The 27,226-nt window shown below is 44.5% G+C and overlaps 1 protein-coding gene across 1 annotated transcript in view; it reads left to right on the top strand.

Moving 5' to 3' along the window:
- LOC147683459 (2-acylglycerol O-acyltransferase 1-like) overlaps positions 1-27,226 on the top strand; it is a 295,228-nt gene that overhangs the window by 97,201 nt on the left and 170,801 nt on the right. Inside the window, exon 2 of the mRNA XM_086943877.1 lies at positions 15,756-15,934. Coding sequence (XP_086800003.1) covers positions 15,756-15,934 — 179 coding nt within the window. The remainder of the gene's footprint in view (positions 1-15,755; positions 15,935-27,226) is intronic.

The raw sequence follows: 27,226 nt of genomic DNA, 5'->3' as shown, positions 1-27,226 counted from the left end.
CTATTCCGCAGTACACAAATGCTTATCTGATTCCCTTTAATGATGGTCACCACATTTGCTTGCCCTTAAGTGCCATATTGAAATCCACCATAGGAAAATACTGTTGTGCAGCTATGTTATTGTGTGGGATAAGTTACTGTAGGGCCCAAATTTAGAACATTAAATGCTGCACGAGCACTTTTGAGTGGAGTAGCACTGATTTTAGCAAACACGCGACATGCTGCATTATTTGCCAGCCAGGCAAATAAAAAGCTTTGTATTTAAGGCTATGTCCAGCCCTCTATTTTCCAAGTGGTACACACTATATTTAAAAAGGTATTAACAGATGCAACAATCTTTACTGCATCCGATAACGAATGTATTTCAAAAGCACGTCTCCAGCAATATTCTTATTTTCACTTATATGGTTTAGTGTATCCGAAAATAATGTTTTAGTTCAACACAAACCTAATATTAAAAGGGTCATGCGACCTTTCTCTCAGATGCATTTCTTCTAGAGCTATATCATGGTTACATTGTAGTCATTGGTTGTATTTTTCTTTTCATAACCATGCTTATTGATTTGAAAATACACCATGGCATCACTCCTTAACCATAGACCTCTCTTTGGGTTTTTTCCCCACCACCTAGCCTGGCTGTAGTGATATGTGCAGTTTCTCCCACCCACCCCAGAATCAGTGACTGTTTAGAATACTTGAATTGTCCGACCATCGTCCCAATATTTTATCATGGTTCCGTGAGCATCCCCTGGCTCTGTAAATGGGCTTGCATCGGAGAGACCCAATTCGTTCAAAATGCCCAGCAACGCCACCTTCAGGGTTCGCTCAATGGGTTTCTCCAAGACCTCTATCACTATTGCTTATTTGTTTCCAGTATTGTTTTTTTACGGAGAATGTCCAAATTGTGTAGCAGAACTCTGACCTTGGGAGGCACACCAGCGACAGTTACATGTGTGTCATTTGCTAGTTCTCGCATAGCTGCACGGGTGTGAGATAGTTAATGCGTAGATAGTAAAGTTGGATCAGCCTCAGGTGAGCTAGAATGGCTAGGATACGAGGGGCCATATGAGCGTCTCTAGTTTGCCTCCTCAAGGGTACTGACCCAGAATTTCGATTTTTTTTATTTTTTTTTATAGGGGAGTCAAATGCAGTGGCGGAATGAGTGTTATGTTGATTTGAGAGATTTCGACCCCCCCCCCCCCCCCCCCCTTTGTCCCCAGCTGTGCCTTGGAGGAGCCTGGCCTCAAGGGGTTATATTTCAGGAGGTAGTCTGTGCAGGAGAGTGTGTGTCTTAGCTGTAGGTATTTTTGGATTTGACTGTGGTAAAATAGAGAATGGAGCTCAAAGTATTTCATGGCTGATCTCCACCAATATCCCTATTTTATCCCATTTGGCAAAACCTTCTAATTGTGAAACTTGGCTTAGCCAATGCTGTTTCCAGAGTGGGGTCATATGGGTGTCTCTAGTGTTGTGTTAAGTGTCTTCTTCAATCCCATCATCCCGCACGACACGCTTTGACCACCAGCCTGGTGGGCTCTGGAAGCTACTGGGGAAGTGGACCCCCGGACAGTACGCGGAGGACGTGGTCTAATCCTAAATTAGGCAAATCTAGTCTATATGCCGGGTCTCCCCTGCTGCTTGTGAACCTGTTGTTGATTACTAGAAGCTGGGAAGGACATGTGTCTGCCATATTTATGCCACCATTGTATGGCTGTTGAGAGCACTTGTCAAGGGCTATGTGGACGGGCCTTTTTGCCCAACGGAAGGATCAGATTTGGAAAGTGAGATTACACAACCACCCTGTGGGAATTTCCAGTGGATAACTTTGAAAAATATAGAGAAAGCAGGGTAGGATCATAATTTTTAAACTATTCCACTTTGCCTAGGAAATGTAGCGGGAGAAATTTCCAGTTCTGGAAATCCAGTTTCATACAGGCCTCCATGGGGGCTATATTAAGAGACTGAGTAAGCTCCGGAAGCACAGATATATGGTACCTAAGTATTTAAAACTAAGCAGTCTGATGGGATTTGAAACTTGCCACGCACTCGCATACAAACTCCATGAGAAAGGAACTAGAGGAGATTTGGCCCAGTTGGTGTGGAGACCTGAAGCTACCTCGTATAGCAACAGGAGCAGCAGTATCTGGGTCCCTGTTACATGGGGGTTCTGGACATAGAGTAGTACATCATCAGTGTATAGTGAGAATCTGTTTCATTTGTCTGTGCTCCAGTGCCACTCATGCAGCTGAGCATCGCAGCCCAGGAGTCGGACATGGGGTTTAATTGCTAATGTGAGGAGGAGTGGTAGTGGACAGCCCTGCCTAGTGCCCCTGGTGGATTGTAAAGGGGTCTGAAATTGTTCCATTGATGCATACTTGTGCTTGTGGTGAGGAATACAAGAGGCTGACCTATCTACGGAATCTAGAACCAAACGCAATGTGTTTCAGCACCGCCCCCAAGAAGAATTACTTTGATAGACAAGTTTGCAAAATCCAAACTACTGGGGAATGTGCTTTGCTTCTGCATTAACTACATTTCTAGAATCTGAGGTGAGAGCAGCTCTCAGAACTTCTGATAGTATTTAATAGGGTAGCTGTTTGGGCTGGGTGTCCTGCCTGCATTCAACTTGGTCAAGGCATCCCCAGTATTTTCGTGTGAGTTGGGATTTGAGATCTTCTCTTTGAGCGAGAGGGAGGGATTGGAGAGGGATATCTGATAGTATGGGGTTGGTTTTGTTTGCTTGGGATTGGAGCGTGGGGCATACAGCGTGCGGGAATAGCGCAACCTTTGGCCATTGCGGAGGCTGTACGTCTCTGTACATTGAAGTTATTGTTAAGTGTGCCAATATGGTGGTGCTAAGAGTCTTGTAGCAAGACAGCCTGCATTTGTGGAATGGTGTATCCCTCCACAATCCAAAACATTGCCTTAGGTCCTACGAATATCTGTCCTTGCTGAAAGGTAATGAACATCTATATCTGAAGTAGTGTCTTGTTGCATGGGATGATGTTGTTTCACAGCGGTAAAAATAGAGAAGTCCCCTAGCAGCGTTTTTGGTGCAGGAGTTGGATCCACTGTGGAGTGAGGGTTTTTCAGTTGGGTGGGTGAGGGTGGGGGGGGGAGCTAGACCATAGCTTGTTCCCAGAGTGGGTGATTTGTATGGATTCTATCTCACTGAAGGCCTATGGCATAAGGCACACAGTGATCTTTACCATTGCCAATTCAGCAGGTAGTAGTGACCTCTCACAGAGCTTCTTGAACATTCATAGAGGCAAATAACTTCAATGTTGGCTCACTGCTTCCCCTTCCCACTTCAGTGCACTGGGCAATATTTCTGGCTCCACTCTGCCTGATTTAGGGCAGTTAAAAAAAATCTTTGTTCATAGTGACTCTGGGAACATCAAATATCACCAATTGAGGGCAGTCTGCAAGGTCTACTAGTTTTTTGTTGAAAAGAACCAGCACTGGCAAGCCCAATGGGTTTGACGTTCGTATGGCATGTATATTGGTTGTGCGCATGGTGTACAAACATCCAACCAGTTGGTTTTGCTGACGCTTATTTTCCCAGCAGCACTGAAGAGTGAGAGCAGACAAAAGCATTTAAAAAGTGGATATTACAGAAAATGAGGATTTTTTGTTTTGTTTAATGTAACATCCATTGTTGAGATACTTTGGTCAGAGCTCGCTCCTCAGTGTTGCTAGACTGAGTTCAGTTCTAAAATAAATCCTCATTCATTATAGTGGAGCCAGGACACACCTAAACAGCCAATAGGAGACACTCCAGGAATAAAAAATTCATGTAGTCTGGTTTAAGATGTGATTGAAACTTTCTTAATCCAATGGCTAATTGTTCCGAAGCAAAAAAAAAAGCCAGTGGCTGAAGGAGGCTGACCCTTTGTCCTGTAAAGTAAATATAGAATACAGTATGTCCGCCATGAATGGTGCAAACACCATACACGTCAAGGATAACCAGCTCTGGCTAAGACAATAGCTCTCATCTATGTGAGATCTATTGGCTTTGTTGGATTGGCATTCTGCACCATGGAGTGTTTTTGTGCTGCCTGGAGTGGCATGCCGCAAAGACCTTCAACATCTTGTCAGGAGTACTAAGTGCTATATGAATAAAATTATAATTTCGTGGAGTGCCACTGATGGCGTCAAGTCAAATGACTTTGCATGGAGTGACATTAAGAGGACTATCTGTCAAGGATCCCCCTCGGTAGAGGAGGCTGTTCATCCACAGGAGCAAAGATGAATGTCCCACACACTTCCAGACAACAACGACCCAAGCGAGAAGAGAACTCGCTCAAAGTCAGCTGCTACCAAAAAGTGTGGGGGGAATTTTCCCAGGGAGTATACCACTCCCCCCCAGCAAGGGTGATGTAGCTGCAGTCTCGATGGCAGGAGATGGCTGGAAAATAAACGTACAACAATACTAACCTCGCCAGTAATTTACAGGACTGATATATAAGTGTTCAACATAGAGCGTCAGGGCTTTAAGCTAGCAGTCAAGGCGAGAGCCAGGAGGTACAGAAGGGAACCTGGGTGACTACCAGCAAGAATACCTCCAAGGCAGAATGCACACAATTCCAGTCCTGCTCATAAACTGAAGACAGAGCAAGGCTGGGGCCACAAGCGCAGCTGATGACAAACTGGTATCACTTATAAAGCTAAAGACAAAGTGATACAGAAACTCCCACTGCCAGCTCATAAACTTAAGACAGAGCGGAGTGAGAAACAAATAACACACAACACAGACAATCCCCACTTCCGGCTCCTAAGCTTAAGACAGAGCGGAGTGAGGAACAAATAACGTAGAATACAGACAATATACACACCACGTCCAACTCGTAAACTTAGGACGGAGCGGAGCGGGTGCACATGTAACAATACGAGATAGACGAAGCAGCGCTCCACTCGTAACCAAAAGACGGAGCGGAGCGCGTGAACGCACACAAACAGAACCCCTTCGATCACTCTGCAATAAACGACAGAAATGACCGCTAAGAATTGCAGGGCTGAATTGTCAGAATAAACTAACAGAAAGGAGTGAAGGACAGCCCGGAAACCAAGGCGGAAGAGAGAGATAGGCACCGGGGGAGGGCGTGCCGGGAAGGAGAAAGTTAGCGGAACAGAGCGGGAGGTACAAACAACGGGCAGGACACGGGCCTGAAAAGGAAAAACCGTGACACAAGGCGAAAACCACAGGAACAGGAAAGGAGCACAAACGGGATCACTAAGGCAAAACGGGATCTCAGAACGCTACGGGAACCTCACGGAGCAGAACGCTGAGTAGAGGGGGCGTGGTCACTAACCAAACCGTAAGCCAAGCAAGGATTGGCGGGTGAGATTCCCTTTTCTGCTAGTTAGGGAGCGTCTCAAAATACCGTAGCCTAAAACAGTAAGATATTTAGGGAAAGTCACAAAAGGATCTCAGGGGCACAACAACAAATGCAGAAAAGAGCATTCTACACAGCCCTGAGGAATCTACGTTGAACACTCATGAATGGGGTCAAATCTGACCACCCCTAACACTATCATTGTTTGGTGTGGAATGGCATTGTGTGGCTTGTAGTGGAGTGACATTGAGTGGAGTGTCATAGGGCCAGATGTACGAAATTCCAATTTTGCATTTCCTAACTAACGAATCCTAAGAAATCGCTATTTAAGAAATGTAAAGTGGAATGTAAAAAATTGCGATTTTCTAATAGCGATTCCTACTGAGTCAGATTCACTATTAGAAAATCGCTATTTAAGATATACAAACCCATTCATTCCAATGGGCCTAAGGCCTAAAGATTTGATTGATTTTTGCGTTTCCTTATTTACGATTTCTTAATAGGAAATCAAAATTTTGGTAATGCAAAAGCATTCCTACCAATGGACCTAAGGCTCCCCTAAATCAAAGGGAAAAAAAATGGTGCTCGTGTAGACTGCTCAATTGCCCTCTGGGCGAGATATCTATGGCACAGGAAAAAAATGCATTTTAGCTAAATTTTCAAAATTGCACATGGTTACCATCAACTTGAAGTCAATGGTCATAGCATTTCCTAAATGCCCATTTGTATTTAGGAAATGCTTTGTACATGTGCTTAGTAAATATCAAATCGGTAATCCATATTTGCGATTTCCTATTTAAGGATACGAAAAATAGAATTTCTACTGGGTAGAAATCGCATTTTGCGACCACCTTTAGTCCTTTGTACATGCCAAAATGCTATTTAGCATTTCGTCTGGTGTGGGGTGTCATGAAGTGCACTGTGTGGTGTGGCATTGTGTGGCCTGGTATTGTGTGGAGTGGCTTTGTGCGTAAACTGGAGTGGAATTGAGTAGCTTGGAATAGTGTGCCGTAGGACTGTGTGGTGTGGCTTTGTATGGCATGGAGTGAAGTGGCATTTTGTATTATGGAATGCTGCCTGAGTTGCCCGTAAATTGCCCTATAGTGTGTCAAAGCCTCATTCTATGTAAATGCAATCATAGTCCAATCTGTTTAAAATTATTTCGACCTACAATCTTTATAAACATCTGATGCCTTTCATTCAGTGCAGGAGGTTGTTAGTATATACAACACTACTGAAAGAACTGGTTAGTTTACAAGAAAATGAGTTTTTACCTCGGAGGTGCTAGTGGGTGAGGAAGTAATATAATGTATTGGCTGGTGATAAACGAGATGTAGCTACAAATGTTAGAAGCCTTTTCCAAGGAGACGCAAACCTGCTCAGTACTCAATCATGATAGAGAATGATATTGAGTAACAGTTGCCTTGTTGTGAGAAGAGGTGAACAGCAGTGGTGTAACGAAACTGGAGGGGGCCCCCCTGCAAAACACATGGAGGAGGCCCCCCCCTGGGCGGCCCGGCCCACCGCCTACCACTTTGCTCCACCGCCTACCACTTTGCTCTACCGCCCAAACTTTTGGCATATTTTGATTTGAAACCTCCAACATTTAAATTAAATGCCTCTATATTGTCTTTCTCAAAGTTCTAATGAGAAAGAGGGAAACCTTTTTAACATATAAGCTACCCCATTTGTAACAATGTCAAATGCAGATTATTTAACTGAGGTGCCAATCAGAACAATGCCAAGGAGCGATCCTATTGTCTCAGCAATGGCAGCAATCAAAACAATGCCAAAGAGCAGTCCTTTTGTCTTAGGAACTGCCTATGGCTGAAGAATAATTATGTAGGGTCTGAATTAGAATTGACATTAATGGACAATAACATGAAACTTTGAAAGTCAAACCCAAACCTGCAATTCCATCAAAACACAACTGACAATTAGTGGTGGGTGGTGACATTTGAAAGAGGTGTAGCGTAAACGTTCTGTGGGATTGCACCATGGTGAGCGAGCAGAGCTCGCGAGCCCGAAAAAGTAAAAGGTGAGAAAGCAAATGTGAGAAGCAAGAAGGTTAATAAAGCAATTTTGAAAGTGGAGATATTACATTAATAAAGGGATGTCATATAACATGGTAGCTGCTTATTCAGTATAACCACAGAGCTTCATAACAGACTTCAAGATACAATGCAGAGAACCTCACAGATTTTTTTTAATTTAAACTGCAAACAACTAAACAAACAACTAAACAGGTCACAAACTAGCAGCATTCAAGAAGAAATGTTATGATTAACGTATTGTTCACTTTCTGTTGACAAAATCTAGAGAATTAGTCACTCTGCACTTCAAAAAGTGTTAATGTTCATATAGCAGGAACGCAATCCGAAAGTATTTGCGGCGGGCTTTACAAGAGCGTGCCAGTCAGTACACACAGAGGACACAATCGGTATCAGTTAGTGTCCTCCCTCCAGTTCTCATACACACAAAGTCAAGCACTGACTTGTGCGCTCATGTAAAGCCAGCCACGCTAATACTTTTGGGTCGCGTTCCCGCTATATAAACATTAACACTTTTCGAAGCACTTCAAAGAGTGTGTTAACAAAAAGGTATGTAGTTCGTTTCATCATGGACTTTCCGAACTCACTAACAGTGTTAACAGTGAGTTTGCAATGTCCATGATGGAACGAGCTACAGAGGGACTCACTGGAAAGAACTACATACTTTTTTGTAAGGCACAGGTAGATAAATGATTTTTCCCCAATCCCCAGTATCACAGAATGTTGAGCCAATGACGCCACGCCGACTTGCTCAAACCACACATCACCAATATTGAAAAAAAGTAAGGAAAGTTGTATTTAAAACAATCTGTTCAAGAATCATTTAATGCCATCGGGTCAAGACTCTACAGAAAAGAGCTGCTTTTTATCAGGGGGCCCCCTGAAAGTCTGGGGTCCTGGGCTGGAGCCCACTTTGCCCATGCCTCAAAAAGTCTCTGGATGGCATCTGACAGTCTTTTTTGGTGTGCCCTCCCCCATTTCCTTCTTTTCCATGAACTCCCTCACTACCACTCACCAACAATGCACCTCATCTCTCTTTAGCACCTGTCTGACAAACATTTAATTTTTTTTATAGCGCTACTAATAGTTTCCTCACACTCCGTTCTGTGATGTGCATGGTACACGTTCTTTGTAGCAGGCACATTAACCTTCTGCACTTTGTGGGTGGTAGGAGTACCCATATGTTTAACGGTGAGTGATGCAACAGTTTGAGAGTAGGGTAAGAGAAGTGACTGCAGGGTGAGTGAGGTGACCATATGAATTTAGGTGCGGATGTAAGTGTTGAGTGGGACGGAAGAATGCATGGTTAGTGATAGACTTGTTTAAGTGAGATTGCAGATTTAGCAGTGATGGGGACAGGTGAGTGAAGTGTGACATAAGTGCAGGGTGAGTAGTGTGCTCGCGTGACTGCCGGGTGAGGTACAGGGTGAATATCGCAAGTGCATTGTGAGTGCAGAGTTATCACTGCGAGTGCAGGGTGAGCAGGTGAATGGTGGGAGTACATGGTGATCAGTGTGAGTGCATTGTGATCGCTGTGAGTGCAGGGTGAGTGTAAAAGTGAAGGGCAAGAATGAGGAGTGAGTTGTCTGAATGCAGAGTGCCTTCCCAAACACTTGAAGTAACTCCGCATGTTATTGACGGCGGCGTGGGGTTTTCAGATATAAGTTAAACTATTGCTATTATGGCACTAATCCGGGATCGAGGGTGGAGGAAATAAATAATGTGCAGATCCTGCAACAAACTTCCAGTCTTATGATTAGGGTTGCCAGCTCATTATTTTGATGTCCCAGAAGGGACAAAAATAATCATCACATAAAGCCGTATTTTCAGCACTTATCTGTGCATACTTCGAACAACAAATAAAAATAGAAAGCACTTTTAATTGTGTTCTAGGGCTGCCTCAATGATCCATGACAAATAATTAAAGTCAACAAAGATAGAAAAGTCACATTACAAATCAATACATACTTTATTTATAACCCTATTTGGTGTCAAGACTTTAAACAACACAATGCTGGCATTTTTCTTTTGGCAACCATACTTTATATTCCTTTTCTTGAAATGCATTCTCACACTACAGCGGTAAATGTCAATTTCAAATGTAAGGAATAGGCGGCCCAGGGGGGTAATGGCAACAGAAAAGAACTAAGCCTCGGTAACCAGTTTACAAAGGTATGTATATATCCAAATGGTCTCTGACCTCAATGCAGTTACCTTCAACCCCCTTGCTGCTAGACCTGGAAGCCCAGGTCACCTGCACCCACCGCACGCATTATTGAAATTTTAAATTTGAATTTCAGTATCTAAGAACATTTAGCTGGATTGCTGAATAATGGCTCTGTTTCTAAAGATTGACTTATCCGAAATATCTGATAGATGAGTTAATAAATAACAGCCCTGCCAAGTTGCACTCAACAGGGGGTGAACTAAAACAAATGCATTACTATGAGCACCTTCCCACAATAAAAGAAATTGTCATGCAGTTCAGAGCATCAGCAGTTGATCAACGTACTCTTCCCATACATATTTTTGCCAGTGTTACAGTGAACATGGAGAACGGTTCAGTCTGTGTTCATCTAGTGTTCAGTTTTCACTGCAGCACTGTGAATATACCTGAGATAGTGCAAGGTATATTCCGGGTTATTGTCAGGCTTACCGGTTTGCCGCCAAACTACTGGCAACACATGTCCAGGTGAGGTACATACAGGTGAGGTGGATGCTTGGGTGGGGTGGAGTGAGCCACCCAGCTTGTACACAGGTGACCTTCACTCCCTACAGATGGGCGCGGAGAAGGGGTCAAATAAACCATAGAGAACCGATTGTGGTTCTTCACTCAGACCAGGGCAAAGATCCTAATATTGCTGTGCTGTTCACGCTAGGGCGGGGCACATTACAATACAGACTAGGATGGGTTGTGGCGACTAGTGCCCAAAATCACTGGAGTACCAGCTCCTCTCCCAACTCACCCGCGCAGGAAACCATTGTGCAAGACACAAATCTCTCTCATCTCAGTGGCCACACCAGTGCGATGCGCTGCCATGCACACTTTTAATTGTGCTGCGTGCGATGCGCATGACAATCGTCACCAGGCCGCCCAACCCTAAGGGTGAAGACCGCACAGCCGCAGACGTGGTGGAGACATCTGCGCTCCAATACGAAGAGACCACGGTGAGGTGCTGTCAGCTGGTGCAACGAACGACGGCAATGCACGTAGGCTGTAGCCTTTTAATGATCAAATAAATACCTGATAAATCTGTAGTGCCACTGCTTGCAGGCTCCATGAGGGGGCCCCTGGAGCGCGGGACCTGTGTTATGCCCCTGCTTTCCATACTCCCTTTCTTCCTTCATTCTGTCTAGTCCAGCCCTAAATGCATCCTACCTTCCTGCCCAGGACCAGTCTTTATTTCTTCCTTCCTTCCTTACCATCTACTCTGCCTCCCTTCCCTCCTTCTTTCCTCCCTTCCTCTCTCCCTCCCTCTCTGTCAGTGCTCCATCCCTTTGTCAGTTCTCTTTTTTAGAAGTCAGTCCTCATTCCCAAAAGTCAGTCCTCCTCGCTTCCATCTTGCTTCCCATCCTTTTTGGAAACCGCCTTCTCATCAAGTCCTCCATTTGTAGCGCTTTGTTCATTTGTTTGTTTGCTCCTTCCTTCCTTTCTTGGTTTCTTCCTTTACCGAGTCCTCATTCCTCCACTAGCCCAGTTCTTCCTCTGCTAGGTCAGTCATCCTTCCTATAGTCCAGTCCGCCATTTCAACTTAATGCGTCTAAACATACCTCCCTCAATCCTTCTTTGCATTGCAGTGCTCAATGTCATTGCACCAGTCCCTGAAGTGCTATGCTGCATGAATAGTAAACTACAAACCATCACCGCTGCCATTCTCTGGTGAGTTCCAAAGAGAATGATGTCCTAGGGTTGTGATGCAGCAAAATTAAGAAATGTATGGCTGCATGAAAACCTACAAAAATCAATTGCTAACTGAAGCTTATGGTGTTAAAATTATGATATGATTCTGAAAAGTACAATATACCATTTTAAGACTAGAAAGAGACGAGGGACTATAAAAGCCAAGGTACATATTTGAAAATCCTTTGCTTCTTTTGTTGTTGTGTGGCCACATTACAGATATTTAGATTCAGTCTTATAATGCAGGAATGTGTGCTTATTCATATGGTACATCACTATGCTCCATTTCAATGGGACACCAGGTTCCCAGTCCTGGGTCTTTATTCAAATGATTGGACTATTCTCTGATTTGTAGTCTATTGTCAATTCAAATGAATCGGGCCAACTCACTTGACAATAATGATCTGTAAATATGAGGCCAAGATGCAAATATGGATCAGCTTGACATATTAGATGTGAAGAAAGTTTGTACCGGGGTGAAAGTATGGTTGGTATCAGAAACAAGCATTTGCAATGCAATAGGTCTCGCATTAGGAAAGTTTGAGCTATTGGTATTGTAAATGACAATTTTTGTATTTATGTGTTGGTTTTGAAAATAGCGAAATTAATAGTTTTGTCATTTACAATGCCAATAGTTTTAACTTTCGAAAATGTGACATCTATAGCATTTGTAATGCAATATGTGTTGTATTTACATGACTTAGATGTATTGATATTACAAATAACAATGGCTTTTATTTTTTTAAAATAATTAATACTATAATTAATAATAAACTATAAAAACAACGTAACGTGTTATCATTTTATTTATCCTGTGCTGACAGTGGGGCTACGCTCGTCCGCCATTACAGAGGAGCAGTCCCTGCATGATGTACCTCATTTTCCCCTTATAACCAAACCACACATATGCAGCCCCCACGCTTGCATGACACCCCACACAGACGCTAGCCTCACACTCTCACCGCATACACACACGCACATCGCCCATGCTCGCATGCTACACACACATTTATGTTGGAGCCGATGCTGGGGGGCTTAGGTGGGGGCTGGCAGTGAGTGCAGATGCTCTGGCTGGCAGGCAGCGGTGGCTTGTGTGTTTTGTGCTCTCTCTGGCGAGCGGAGCAGTTTGGCTGCCGAGCAAGCCGGGGCCGTGGGAGATGATTGGCAGTCGCACACAGCTCATTATACAGGCAGCTGAAGATGGGAAATGCATTTGCTGATGCCAGTTCAAATTGCCCCAGTCCCCCCCCCACCCCCACCCGAGGCCCAGCAGTGTGATCCGCCAGTATGAAATATTCACGTTTTTATCACTTTTGCCCACAGGAACGCTGTCATTTCCACCAACTGCTCAGAAATGTTCTGCCTGAATGTATCCATACAGTGGCTGTGTTTGCATCTCTGTATGTTGTGATATTATGCCGCCTGCTGGCGCATATATTTTGTTTCTAATCAGATGAAAGCCGAGCACCGGTGAGCGCAGCTCTCACAAGAGCTGCCATACTAGAGCCCCAGTGCTGTACAGCACTGTGGCGGATCGATTCTCTCTGCTCTTACCTTTTGTCCTAATGTGTGACTTTCTAATGCGTAGAGCTCACCATGATGTAAAGCGCCTCACAACGTTGTGCCGTGCCCCGAGGATGCCCCCCCTCATTTGCCGAGAGAACAATCACCGACGCAGCCCGGAGGAAAACACCGGAAGCAGATGTCCGGCCCGCCGCCTGGTTGTGGGCGGGGCCGGGAAGAGGTGTGTCCGCTCCCACTGCCTTGCGGAAGCTTTGCCTGTTGTCCTCTGGTCTCCCGAGTCGTGAGGGAGACCGGAGATGCCGTGCCAGCCATGGCGGGGGGCCCCCGTGCAGAAGAGGGAGCCCCCGCTGGAGAAGGAGAGACCGGGCCGCCGCCGAGCGCCAGCCGACCCGGTGAGTCCCGAATAGAGAGGAGGGGCGTCTTGGCACATTGCTGGTGCCCGCCCCTCCCCTCCAGGCCGAGACTTTTTGTGCCATGAGGCCTCAACGAACATCGAGTCCCCCGAGCTGGACTCCGCCCATGCCCTGCCGCCGCGGCCCCGAGAGGCCCCCAACAAAAACCGAGTCCCCCGCGAGGGACTCCGCCCATGCCCTGCTGTTGCGAGTCCCCCCGAGAGGGACTCCGCCCATGCCCTGCTGTTGCCCTGAGCCCGAGATGCGAGGCACTGCGGCCCCCAACAAAAACCGAGTCCCCCGCGAGGGACTCCGCCCATGCCCTGCTTTTGATCTGAGCCCCGAGAGGCTCCAACCGCGTCCGAGTCCCCTCGAGAGGGACTCCGCCCATGCCCTGCTGTTGCCCTGAGCCCGAGATGCGAGGCACTGCAGCCAGTTTCAGTTTCATTCATTGAACAGCGCGCACCAGGCAGGGGATGTGCACGGCGCCGGCTGGGCGTGCGCGCCCACGAGGTCCAATCTCCGGCAGGAGAAGCTCGTGACAGTCTGCTGTCCACATTCCCCCAAAAGTGATTACATAAGTTGTCTCGCCCTAGACAGCAAAAGCTTTGCTTTTGCTTTCGTCTAGGCGAGACCTAAAAAATGGGTGCCCTTATGTTCCTTATACCATTTCATCATGTCCTTGTAGTATGAGCATCATATCGATTTTGTGTTTATGCACATATAGTTATGTGTGACACCTTCTGCCAGTTGTAGGTATTTTACCAACAGTAAGATGCGTACTGAGATTTTTGAACCCTTATAATGCAGTTAAAAATGAAATTTGAAGTCTCAGAAGGAAACTGGTTTCTAGCTAAAAAGCCAGGTTTGGGCTGAATGTGTAACACACATAGATGTCAGGACTTGCCTGTGAGATAGCGCAGCGAGCTAATGGTCCTTTCTGGCATCACCATTAATTTCATAAGTTTGAACTCAGCCACAGCCAACCCATCATTGAGTTGAGTAAAAATAAATAATAGCTACAACTATTAGTTACAGTGCTTAGAAAAGGCAGAAGTGCGCTATTGAGCGTTATATAAAACACACTAGCATCATCAGTGAAAGCAATGGTTCATGTGTTGGTTCCTTCAGCCTAACTCCTTTCCTTTTCATACGTCAAGTACCAGGATAAACCACACAGGTTCTATTTCCTCCTCCAAAAAGAGGCCTCGCGCGCACCTCTAAGTCAGCGCCGCAGCGGAATCAGCTCAGCACAAATTTCCAGCGAGTGCTCACTATTTTAGCGCAGAATCTGACCTACTGAAAGCTAAAGCAGCTGATTTCAGAACTGAGCTTCCAGTTCGCCAGAAGTAAGAGAAACATTTCTGGAATGTTCCAGGTCCTCTCCGCTGCCCATATTTTTATTTCAACTCTTTTATGCCTCGGCCTCTAGCAAAGCTGAAGGGGTCGCGTGTGGCCCGGCCGGTCGTGTGCACAACCATTGAATTCGAAGAGCCTCTGAGGCCCGACGGGGTCCAGGTGAACGTGCCGAGTAGTGCTGTGTGCACCACTTAATTTATTGAGGCTGGGCTTGCAGTGTCCAGTGTGCCGTGCACACTGCGCACTATTTCATGATTATTAAAGTGAGGGGGCCCATGGAGCGCCCCCCCCCCTCCCGCAATTCGGGGGCTGCGGGGGCATTTGTTACTCCCCTGGTGAACAGACTGTCGAAGGTTTAGACCAAAGATATTCCAGATTTGAAAATCCGGGGTCTCTACGGCGACTCCCTCCGACATTAGGATGGGAGGGTAAGAAGAAATGCAGATAAGGGGTCTGTAGGAGACGAAAAAAGCACGGCGGACAAGGAAGGGCGGGAGGGAAGAAGAAACAGTATGTCAATCGCAGTGGATGGAAACTAATTAAGATGAATCAATGTGTGCTTAGACCATGCTCCACAGACTTAAAAAGAATTGTCGCCTGACACACTTTGGCCAATTAAAAGGCAGCAAACAATGACTTTGATGCTATAGAATGGTAAGCAATGCCTGGGCACCAAGCCCTTTATAGTGAACAATACCCCTCCCAGCAGACAGCACATGGATGTTTAGAAGCTAAACTGCTTGTTACCTCATTTCATGCCTCTCTGGAAATGCTGACCTCCATTCAAATTGTGGTAGAATTTACTCAAGGGATTGTATTCAGAAGGCCACACCAGATTACAGAACGAGTCAATCCACTCAGAAGTACCTGTCTGAATGACTCCAGAGCTATGTTTGTTAGTTTTCAAAGACCTGTTATTTTAGGTTCACACGAAGAATGCTAGTAAAACAAAATATAATGACTTTTATTTTATGAAATGTTTGGTCTTATTGTGAAAGGTTTCCATTTCATTTGGGGTAAACACAGCAATTACCTGTGTGTCTATGTTTATTAATCACTCCTGATTACTAATGATGTAATTGAACCATTCTAGGGCTTGTTTTGCCAGTTTTAGTGAATCATGACAAATATTTCTCATTTTGCAAAACTGCTACAGCCTTTGTGTAATGTCACATTTGTTTCTTTTCTTGCAGCACAGTGCTGTGTGGGAATCTTTCTGATGCTGATATTGGGGCGCTATTGGGTTGTGATTGCTTTGTATGTGGGATGGCTGTACCTGGATTGGGACACCCCTCAGTCTGGCGGCAGAAGATCGGAGTGGGTTAGGAACTGGACTGTCTGGAGACTTTTCAGAGACTACTTCCCAATTCATGTAAGCAAAATATTTACTTTAAAGTGTTGAACAATTGTTGAACAGTTCTGTGAGGAATTGTTCAATAACCACATTGTATGACATTGCAACTTTATCTAGCACAAAGGACTTTAGAGAGTAATACAAAATTTGCTATCCATTCATTAAAAGGTTTATAAATTATTTTGAAAATCGACCACATTACTGCTCAGAAAGCATCCTTGTGACTTGCCCAATTACACAGTGCTTAATGTTATCACCTCTGCTCTGCCATGACACCCCTAATTTTGCTAATCTGCACGTTTAGCGTAGCTTGGTATACCAATATAGATTTAACTCCTCACTACTGGGGTATCTACTCTTCCATTTTCTGATCTAAACCACGTACCCAGTGCTTACACCAAGTTTAGTATTCAGATGTCCAAGCACCATCCCAGACTCCACCCTTTAAAAAAACAGACCTCCATATTTTTAAGGAGCCTTGCCTGTAACCAGCACTTTGACTTTGAACTGGCAAGACTGACTCTTCCTTTCCGGCCAAATCGGTGAAAAACCCTGCTAGCCCTCTACTTAGACAACCACATCATTAAAGCAGTACAGACGTGCTTCGACAATCTCCACACTGCGTGCTGCATACCTCCCACCTGGCCCACTCCCTCACGTGACCTCCACAATTACACGCCATAATCGCTTATATTTCCTCTTTCTGATATGACCATGCTCTTTTCCTGGGCACCTGTTCTACTTCTTGTAAAGACTCTGGGGCCCAGATACCATCTACACCCAAATCCTGGAGAACCTACCATGGCAAGGTGCCCGATCTTCTCCGGACCAAGCTTCCTAACTATGCATGCTCCCAAAGTCCCAAATTCAATAATGCCAATATGATCAAGAGGAAAAAAGGGAGGCATGTTCTTTCCTGCCCTCGTGTGGACCTCTAAAATTCACTCCTGCATCCAATTGCCGACCCACTGTTCTTGAAATTAGCACTGAAAAGTGGCTATTCAAAGACTCAAAAATATCCTGGGCTCTGCACATAACCAATATATACGAGAGCAGCCCCAACACACGTAATGATAAAATACCAAGCCAAATTCTACCTGAAGGCCTTCCATCGAACAATTCTCCACAAAAGACCACAAACATCTATGCCTAATGTCAGATCTCTCTCACAGGCTTCTCTTTACTTCAGAATAGTTAACATGACCCATACACATTCCGCTCCTGCACAACACCTGACGTGACCCCTCCACTATCTCCACAGAGCACACTTTCGGACCTCCCCAGATTACGCCCCTACCTGAAGTGAAGTGAATCACCTTCCAATATACAACCTGCACATCTCGGGACAAGGAAACACATCATCCCTCTACTACTGTGATCTTTACAATAAATCACACACACACCTCATCTTTCTGGGCTCCTCCTACAAATCACAATCATAGCTGAATGTGAAGAACCGGGTTTTAGAACCCAGCGGCGCCAGGGGCACGCCCAATGTCTTCGGGTTCACCTGTCTTAGAATACAGAGACACGGGATACTTCTCGGTGACGTCAAAGATCAAATTTATTGGCTGCAACCAGGAACAGAAGTCTACGAAGTACGACACAAGTAGGTTCGCTAGAGACTGCTCAATTTTCGTATTGCGAGACATCGTCTTTTATACTAAAAATCACATTCCTGACAAACACCCATTTATTTACGATTTGTCCAATCGTAGGTAACATTGCAAAAGGTATTGCATGACGACAACCCCACTTTTCAGTTGTCCAGCCCACCATCAATTACACGGGAAAGCCCAACATTCTTGCTCGGACAGGCCGGACAACCCCATAATAAAAGCCCACAACCCAAACCATAAACAGGCCATAAAAGAAGGAACCGAAACAGATGTGAAGCAAGATAGAGGGGTGTGTGCGTGTACAATAAACTCAACAATGTCCTGCTCTTTGATCTCTATCTCGACCTGCTGCCGGACAAGGAACTGGCTTAGCAAGGTAGCTTCAGGCAACAAGGTCAGTTCGCTCAGGTCATCTAGAAGTCAGCTAAAGGTGTACGTGTCCCAAAGACTCGTTCGGCCTTAGTCATCGGCCTATGTGAAAGCAACCACAAAATGGCTGCCGTACACAAAATGGAACCCGAGGGTTCAGACCGAAATCCCTAAATACGTAGTGAATCCATCGATCGAACATGACGAAAACACTCGTACTGGCCGCACTCGCCATTTATGGTTCGCTACTGGGTGTGGATATTACTAGGTGAGAAGTTGCTGTATTTCCTTAATATGGACAGGAGGCCCTGAAGCTCTGGGGTGTATATCAGTGGTGAAGATAATAGCACTTCGGTTCATGGTATCTCTGTTCACCTTTTGCAGCTCAGTACCTCAGAAGCAACGTTTTATAATTTCACAACTGATGCTCCAACTCCTTCTTTTCCTACACTGAAGACTGGATTTTACTCATGTCTCAATTTTCTTTCAAGTGATCTTTTGACAAGTTTTCAAACTCCTGTTTATAGCAATTCTTTTTGCTGGAAAAAAGTCCAGTTCTTCATAGCCCATACTAATGTTAGACTTGCAACGCAGGCCCATGCTCTTCCTTGCTCTGATAAATGAAGTGCAATTCAGTTTGTTGTACCAACTGATCGGTGAGAATATGACTGTACTCTATAATTTGCACTAGTTGCCCATGCATTTTAAGAATGATCTCTGTCTTTGTAGCACAACATTCAGCACTTTATTCTGTGTCAGCTTGCTTATCTTGCCTAAAAGTTAGAAATTACGGGCGCTCGAGACCAGGAGTAAACATACTCTATATTTAGAATTCCCGGTATCATTTGAGATGTCATCAGTGATATGTAACAGCCATGGCGGCGGGTGACATTTGAAAGTGGTGAGGCTTAAAAGTTTGTGATGAGTGCCCGATAGCAAACCCGACCATCATACGGGCAGTCGGGGGAGGGGGGGTTTCTTCCCTGGAGAAATATTTGAAAAAAGAATGGGCAATTGGTGCATTTTCAAGCAAATATGAGAAAGCAAGAAGGTTAATAAAGCAAATGTGAAAGTGTAGTTATGACATCAATAACAAGATTTCTTATGGTAATGACAAAGGTAGGTGCAGACTTTGAGAGAACAATGCTGACAACTCCCAGATTTATTTGTTTATTGATGTACTTTTAATAATGAAATCTATTGAGGTATTGGGATTTGTGGGACAGAACACAATGAGACTGAAAGGAATAAATAATAAAAGGCAATAGGGTACCCTACGTAGCATTGTACATCTCATTCAGGGGGATGAAGAATTATGATCACATCAGCCCATTCCGATAGAACACCATTAGTTCCCCTTGCTGGTCTACTACATCATCAACACCAATTGATTCATTTACAAACATTGCAAATGATGCAGCTGCTATTTATGAAGAAGTGGGGGCCTAGCAAAGCCACAATTACATGCAGAACCTCTTGTCTTGGGGACAATCTTGGGAGCACCACCAATCAGAAGTACAAGTGTAATAGACAAGCAGAACAAAGTTATCAAAAATTATTTGTGTTTTGGATTAGATGGATATCATTTGCAAAGAAAACTGTATGAACCAATCCGCACACAAAAATTAAGGAGAGCGGTGTTGCTAAAACACAATCAGAAAATAAAGGACTCTGCAATGTCTCAAATGCCCAGTATTTTTCTTATGTTTCAGAGCAACCATATGGTAAACTTTAGACAGATTGAAGTCAGGCATACGCCTGTGACTCCAATATCAGGACAGCAGATGAGGAACACCTGAACAGGTCACAAACGACTAGCATCCAAGAATCGTTGGTATTACCACACATTGGTCGCTTTTTGTAGATAAAATCAACACATCTGTCTTTAATAGCAGAAATCTTCTCAATTAAATGAACATTAAAGTTTGGGATTCTCTTAAAAGGGTCCCTCTCTATAGAGAGCTTTGCTAACGCATTCTAACTTTCTGCAATCATGGTGTTACTCAAGAATGTCTTGCTCCTGTTTCATGTGGAAAATCATTGTTCCAACTCTGCTGTTATCATAGGAGTGGTAATGACTATTTTTTAGTAAAGCCACTGCATCTGTAGCGATATTTCCATATTAAGTTTTTGAATTAAAGCGAGCAAAGAAATGGAACCAGTGGTATATATATATATATATATATATATATATATATATATATATATATATATATATATATATATATATATATATATATATATATAGCGAGTCCAATGCTGGCTGTAGGCAGTTGCCTCTTCCGGAGGAGGGGCTCCGTAAGTGTAATCAACCAACTTGCGCAAAGTAATGTCCAAGCAGGTTCCCGGGCGTCTCTCGCACTCCCGGCTGGCAAATGCAATGCTTCAGAGAAAAGGGGGATATGGACACCAGTTTTTGTGGTATTGCAGGTCTTTATTTTTGAAAGCCTCTTCAGACGCGTTTCGCGCAGTTTCCAAATACGCGCAACAGAGAGCCCGTTCTATAAAGTGGCCGGGATCCATCTCGTTTCTGCTCCGGCGGCTTTCTTCAAATGCAAGCTATTGCAACAGCCCGGTGCCCGCCTCTCACGATATTGGATTTCTGGGAGGCTGCAACGCAGGCTGTGACTTCACGACGGATTGAAATTTGCATTGACATTTCAACCCCTGCCCGCCTGACAATTGACATTGAGGGGCTGGAACGTTTGGGAACGGGAGGAAGCATACAGTGATTCCAACTCTGGATATAGACTGTTTGTCACTATGTGAAGCTGCCACAAAATCGCGAATCCTCAAGGACACACCGCAAGCAGCACTTACCTGTGCAATGGATTCTGGGGTTTGTAGTTCCTCCGATCTGCGAACAATGTGCTGTAGTATATGAGTTTATTCAGATATTATGTTAAGAACTGTTGCGAATTTTAATATTTATAGAAATAATTTGTCTGTAAATATGGTATTTATTTATTTAGGAATGTTATATACACAATTTTATATACAATGTATTAAATTAAGATATCTGATCAATATAATTTGATGTTTTTCTTTTATCTTTATTAATTGAAAATGCCTTTTAATTTGCTCTGATACGAGACACGATCTCGCATTCATGCAGTTAAAGTTTCAAGTCACCCCCTGTTATTTAAATATGTATTTAAATATCCTCTTGGGTCAGCCCATAGTGCAATAACTGTTCGGTAAATGCAATAAGTGCCACTAGTCTGTTCTTCATGTTTATTTTTACACATGACACGGGTGAAAGCAATTCTTTAAAATGGTCTAAAAACAGAAAGCGTACTGCGTTTCCGCCAGTGATCAAGGATACTCCGATATCCGAAACGCGTCTGAAGAGGCTTTCAAAAATAAAGACCTGCAATACCACGAAAACTTGTGTCCGTAACCCCCTTTTTTTCTGAAGCATTGCATTTGCCAGCTGGGAGTAAGAGTGCGAGAGACGCCCGGTATCCTGCTTGGACACATATATATACACATTCCGTTCAGTACAGTTTACTCCGCTCTTAGATTCTCTCTCCTGACCAAAGGATAAGCTTCAACAGCCTCATTCAGTGCTTGAGCAGGGAAGGAAATAACATATTTTGCAAACTGGACACTTTGTGGTATTGTGGCACTCACCAAATGCTTTCTGAAAGAAAAATGTTACTTTGTCACATATTGCCTTTGCAAGGCTGACCAGACTGCTGCTGATTTTTCTGTGGTTGGAAAAACTAAATTCTTTTGGCAGTGTGCTGTCTGAATTGTCAATCCCTTCACTGACTTTGTTCATGCTCGTAACAAACAGAATGGTAGCTCTTTTACACAAATACAGTATCTGTTTTGTAGCTGGTTGTATAATATGTTCGTGAGGTAATATTTCGTTAATCAAAAACAAAAAAAGAAAACCCTCTGTCTTGTGTTCTAGCAAGGTCACTGACCTCATTTCAACTTTTGGATTCAAAGTCACCACTGGCTTCTATGATGTCAAAGCATTGTTCAAGATCAACCCTATATTGGTATATTCGGCTGTGAAAGTTCCAACGAGTTGGGGATTACTTTGGAAGCCGTCTGGCCAAAATGTCATGAAATATTTCTGTACTTTTTTGGTGAACGTGAGAAGAATGTTGTCATGCCTACTATATCCAAAAAGAAACATTTTGCCTTTGATATCTTTGCCACTGCTTGTTGCATAATAACGTTTAGTTTGGGGGCACTACACCTTTTTTTGTACTCTACTAAAGATTCCACTAATTACTGAAGCACCATCATAGCTTTGTGCAATAGGTTTTTGTTTTTGAGGCTGTTCTGGAAAAATCAAGTTTAGTGCACGGAGTATAGCTGAAATAATGGTTTCTGCACCAGTCGTTTAGATGTATGAACCCATAGAACCTCTAAACAACTTTACTGTCATTGTCAAGGTACCGGAAGATTAATACAGACTGTGTTTTAATGGCACAGCAGTAGTGTCATCTGCCTGAATAGTCACAAAGTCTGTCTTTCAACTGTTGGACAATATAGCTTCTTATAATCTGTAGCATACACTCAAGGAATTCATTTTGTATAGTTTAAAGACTGTGGCACTTGCTAAATGGGCTTCCATTTCAAAGTCTGTGCATTCTATTTAATCCACAAGGCCTCCAAATATATCGGGATTTGAGGAACTTTCAGAATCATCATGCCCACGTAATGGCTCGGCTCAAAAGCATCACAGAAGCGAATACAATCAATTATTTTTCACTATGTGTCTATTCCTCTTGACTGTTTCACTGTGCTTGTTGTATTGCTTTTCGGTACGAGTCGCTTATGTGGGCTTCAATCAGTATGTCTCCCAACGTTCCCAGTCTCGTCTGGTTTTCCATATGGATTCATGAGCATGCAGGTTTCTTTATTTTATCCAGCAAATGTTCCAGTCTGTTGCACTTTTGTTTTGTCCAATGAATGTCACCACCAAACAACAAGCAGGGGAAGCAGAACAGAGAATTTGAGTACTCCCTGCAAGCCAATCCAGCTTTGTGTACCAGGTGTTTAAGATTGCACGTTTGTAAGTCCTCCCTCTGTCTTGGACACTTCATTGTAGTTTTAAGTCTGCCTGTTAGGTCCTAATTTTCTTTTTAAATTAATTTATCTTCATGACTCAGCCCAAGGAATAGCTTTGCAAGTAGCTGCTCAATTGTATTTGTGGTCTCTTACCATTATTAAAGTTACCTGTCAATAAAGTACAATGTATAAAATTTTGGGCAAAAACATAACTCATTTTTCTGTACAAAAGCATATCTTGTGTATTATAGCTCCAACAGCTCCGCTTTGCACAACATGACTTATAACAAATATAACCTTATGACATGCTGTTTTGGCAGGCCATACTGGTTTTATGGGGGCCCTGATTTAGAGAAGTATCCCAAGCTACATTTCAAGTGTTCTACCCATCTTATAAAAACATACATATTGTCATTGTTTTCCCCCCAAAGACTTTTTGTTTTCTGACGGAAGATAATACAAAATTAAGCAGCAAATTCCGTTGTGCCCAACTGTAATATTTGACAGCGAAGGTTTGTGTTCTATATGATGCCACAGCTCCAAAGTGCAAACTGTAAAAACTCTTCTTACAACATAGCAGGCCTGAATTCTCCTTTGACTCTGATTAATATATTATCACTGCAGAAGAGCGCCTGAATAAGTATGAAGAGCTAGCACTGGTGGTGGGCAGTGCAAGGAGACTATGGAGGGAGGCGCTCACAGCAAGACCTATAAACTAAATGATTTGTGAATCTCACCTTCGACCTATGCATCATTCATGAGAAGAAAAATATTGACGCCTCTTGTGAGCTGTGACACTACACCAGTACATGTCAACTGCATACTCCCACAACCTGGTGCATTTCTGCCACTAATGTGCGGGTCAGGGGTGTGCAGCACTAAATTATTGCTTTGTAAAGAACACGCGATGCAAGAGTTCTGAGTAGCGGATGATCATGATGGATGCAGAGTTGATGTTTTTTGTTGTTGGTTTTAGGTACCAAACTTTCAAGTGGACACTTAAGGGGCATTTATTTACGTGTTCATTTGGTATCTGCGTGTTACATGCAGTCATAAGTAGTTGTGTCTTAGAATTTGCCTTATATTTCCTTGCTTCCCCTGCCCGTTGTTTGTAAAAACTAAATTCGGTGCTTTCTAGTGTATGCATGAAAACTCGGAGTTTCACAAATATTGAAGAGGTGTAAAAAGGGGCGCAGCCTTGGACCACCTCTCTGCAACGCAGTCTTGTGATGCTTACTGGAGGTACCTGATGGGCTAGTTGCCCCCAGGGACCATCAGGATTGAAGGGAATTAATTCCCAACTTAAAACGTGCCACACAGCGTATTTACACACATGTCACATTAGGCCCCGCCCCCTCCCATCTCCACTATGCAAACAGGCCCTGTGGTGCGTTTCAAGTTGGGGGATTAAGTCCCCTTGAATCCTGAGGGCCCCTGGGGTCCAACTAGCCCACCAGGTACCTCCAGTAAGCGCCACAGAGCAGCGTTGCAGAGAGGTGTTCAAAGGGGCGTGGCCTCGGACACCTCTCTGCAAGGCAGCACTTTGGCGCATACTGGAGGTACCTGGTGGGCTAGTTTTCCCCCCAGGGACCCCCAGTATTGAAAGGGAATTCATTCCCCAACTTAAAACGCCCCACAGGGCGCGTTTGCAGAGTGTTGCTGGGAGGGGGCGGGGCCTCCGGCACAATGCCGGTCTTTTTTTAATTTGTTTTTTTTAGAAGGGGGGCTGTGTCCCCCCCCTTTTCTGGGCCCTGGGCACCCCATCCTCCACGACCTGACCCCTTAAAAAAAACGGACCAAGAATGGGGCCACTTAGGGCCCCCCTCCAGTTGCCAGTTCCGGCCCCGGGTAACCCCATCCCCCGGGGCATGGCCCATTTATTTAATTTTTTAGGAGGGGGGCTGCGTGACCCCCCTCCTGAGGCCTCTACTGGTCCCGGGGACCCCATCCCCCGGGGCCAGCCTTGATTTTTTTTTTTTTTTTGTAAACTTTTTTATTGAACAAGTGAGATGGAAATGTTATCACATACAGTTAATCATTAATTGCAGCAGTGTCACATATTCGCAAATCAAACAGTTACATAGTACATGTATAGATGTTCACTATCTATACATATCAAGGTGTCAATGGTTCGTCAAGGGTGGGGACATTTAGGGGCTCACAAATATTACCACAATAAACATTTCATTTAGTCCAGAGCGCTATCGTTTTCGTCAGCCACGTGCTACATATACCTTCTTCTCCCTTACCACACGCCATTCCATATCTGCCTTCCATGTGCTTAGGGTTGGTGGCTCCCCATAGATGGGTGAGCTACTATCTGACCAAGCGTTGCTCAGAGTTTGCCCTTGGTGTTGAGGTCTGTGGGGTCCCAGAAATTTTGGAGACATCTCTTGGCTTTGAGTCGATTTTCCACTCCCCAGACTGTATTTGTGCACATTTTTCCAGTAGTTTTGAATTAACTCACACTCCCAAATAATGTCCAAAAAGGAGCCTTCCAAGCCACATTCTCTTTTACACAGCCCTTCCTCACTCTTGCCCATCAACACCAGCCTAGGGCCAGAGAGATGTACTTGATGTAAAATCTTTAACTGGACCAGCCTCAGTTTGGCTGAGATAGCGACCTCCCTTGGAGAGGACAGTGCCTCTTGCCATTCCTCGTCGTCCAACTCCATGCCATCTCGTCCCCATTTCTCCCTTAATGATATTAATGGGTCTCGGGTGTTGTGTATTAGCTTTTTGTTTGTGAGGGAGATAGATTTGTCCTGCAAGTATCCATCCAGCAGTCGATCTTCCTAAGGGGAAGACTCTGGAAGAGAGGACCCCACCAGCATGTTAGATTGGAGGGAGTGTCTGACTTTTACATATCTAAAATATTCTGAGGCTGCTAGCTCGTGTGTCTGTTGGAGTGAAGCAAATGACACCACCCCACTTGTTCCCCATAGATCCCCGATGCAGGAGAGCCCAATTAGGTCCCCCTTTTCAATGACCTTGGTTTGTCCCAGTGTACCCAGGCACTCGGAGTTCCACAGTGGAGTGGAAAGCATGAGTTCTTTTGGCCCGTCCTATGCTACGATTTACCATGTGCCAGAGTTGGACTGAATGTTGTGTGGGCCCTGTCAGTAAATATTTGTTGGGCCTGGAATAAAGCGCTTTAGTGAAGCCGCCACCTGAGAGTACCCATTTGTCCATCCTGTAACCCGGGTCGTCCACATTATGGTAAGTGCAGTGGTTGATTGCTGAAAGATGTGCCACCTAGTAATAATGTGTAATGTCAGGGAGTGCTATACCTCCGTCCTACCAACCGAGCTTTAGTTTGTGAAGTGCTGTGTGCGGTTTATCATCCCATAGTAGATCTCTTTGAGTGGTTTCGATGTCCTTAAAGAACCTGGGTGGAACTGGGTCTGGGAAGTTCTGGAGGGCATAGAGGAACGCGGCAATGCCTTCATTTTATAAAGCGCTGCTCGTCCCAGTAGAGATAGTGGCAGTGCCTTCCAGGTAGCAGTGTCTCGTTTGAGCCTCTGCAGGGGTGGGAGGAGATTCTGCTCATAGCAGATTTTAGCATCGGTTGTGATGAAAATACCCAGATATTTAAATCAGTCTATTGCTGTCAGGATCTGGCAGTCCCTCAGCAGAAGGGGGGGTGTCTCTGTGCAAGACATATAGCAGCGACTTGCTCCAGTTAATTCTGTAGCCAGAGTTTCTCCTGAAATTTGTGAAAATATCCAAGACCACCCTCATTGATTTCTGGGGGAGGCAAGATATAGAAGGATGTTGTCTGCATAAAGTGAAGTTTGATCCTCCCATCCCTCAGCTCACTTAAGTCCCCTGATGGAAGAATCCCTCCGTATCCAGGCCGCTAGTGGCTTGAGGGACAGAGCAAAGAGTAGGGGCCAAAAGGGGCATCCCTGACACGTCCCCCCTGCCGAGAGTCAACACTTCTGAAATGTTATTGTTTACTACCACTTGGGCCAACGGTTCTGTGTAAAGAATTCCCACTCATCTGATAAATTTGGGGCCGAAGTCCAACTTTTTAAGGACCGCCATCAGGTATGGCCTTTCGACCGAGTCAAATGCCATTGTGGCGTCTAGCGAGACCACTATTGCATCTTTCTGGATAGTGGCATGAAGCACGATTGGTCCGGATGAACCAGTGTGTCTGTTACCTGTTGCCGGCACAGAATCCGGCTGCCGGAAGCCTGCCCCACCCATCAAAGGAAGGTGTCAGTTTGAGGACCCCTAAGTCTCGCCGGGCCTGCATCTCATGACATACCCCCGCCCGCCGCCTCAT

Source organism: Lissotriton vulgaris, chromosome 11 (assembly GCF_964263255.1).
Source record: "Lissotriton vulgaris chromosome 11, aLisVul1.2, whole genome shotgun sequence".
Classification (NCBI taxonomy): Eukaryota; Metazoa; Chordata; class Amphibia; order Caudata; family Salamandridae; genus Lissotriton; species Lissotriton vulgaris.
This window is presented reverse-complemented; position numbering and strand designations above follow the sequence as displayed.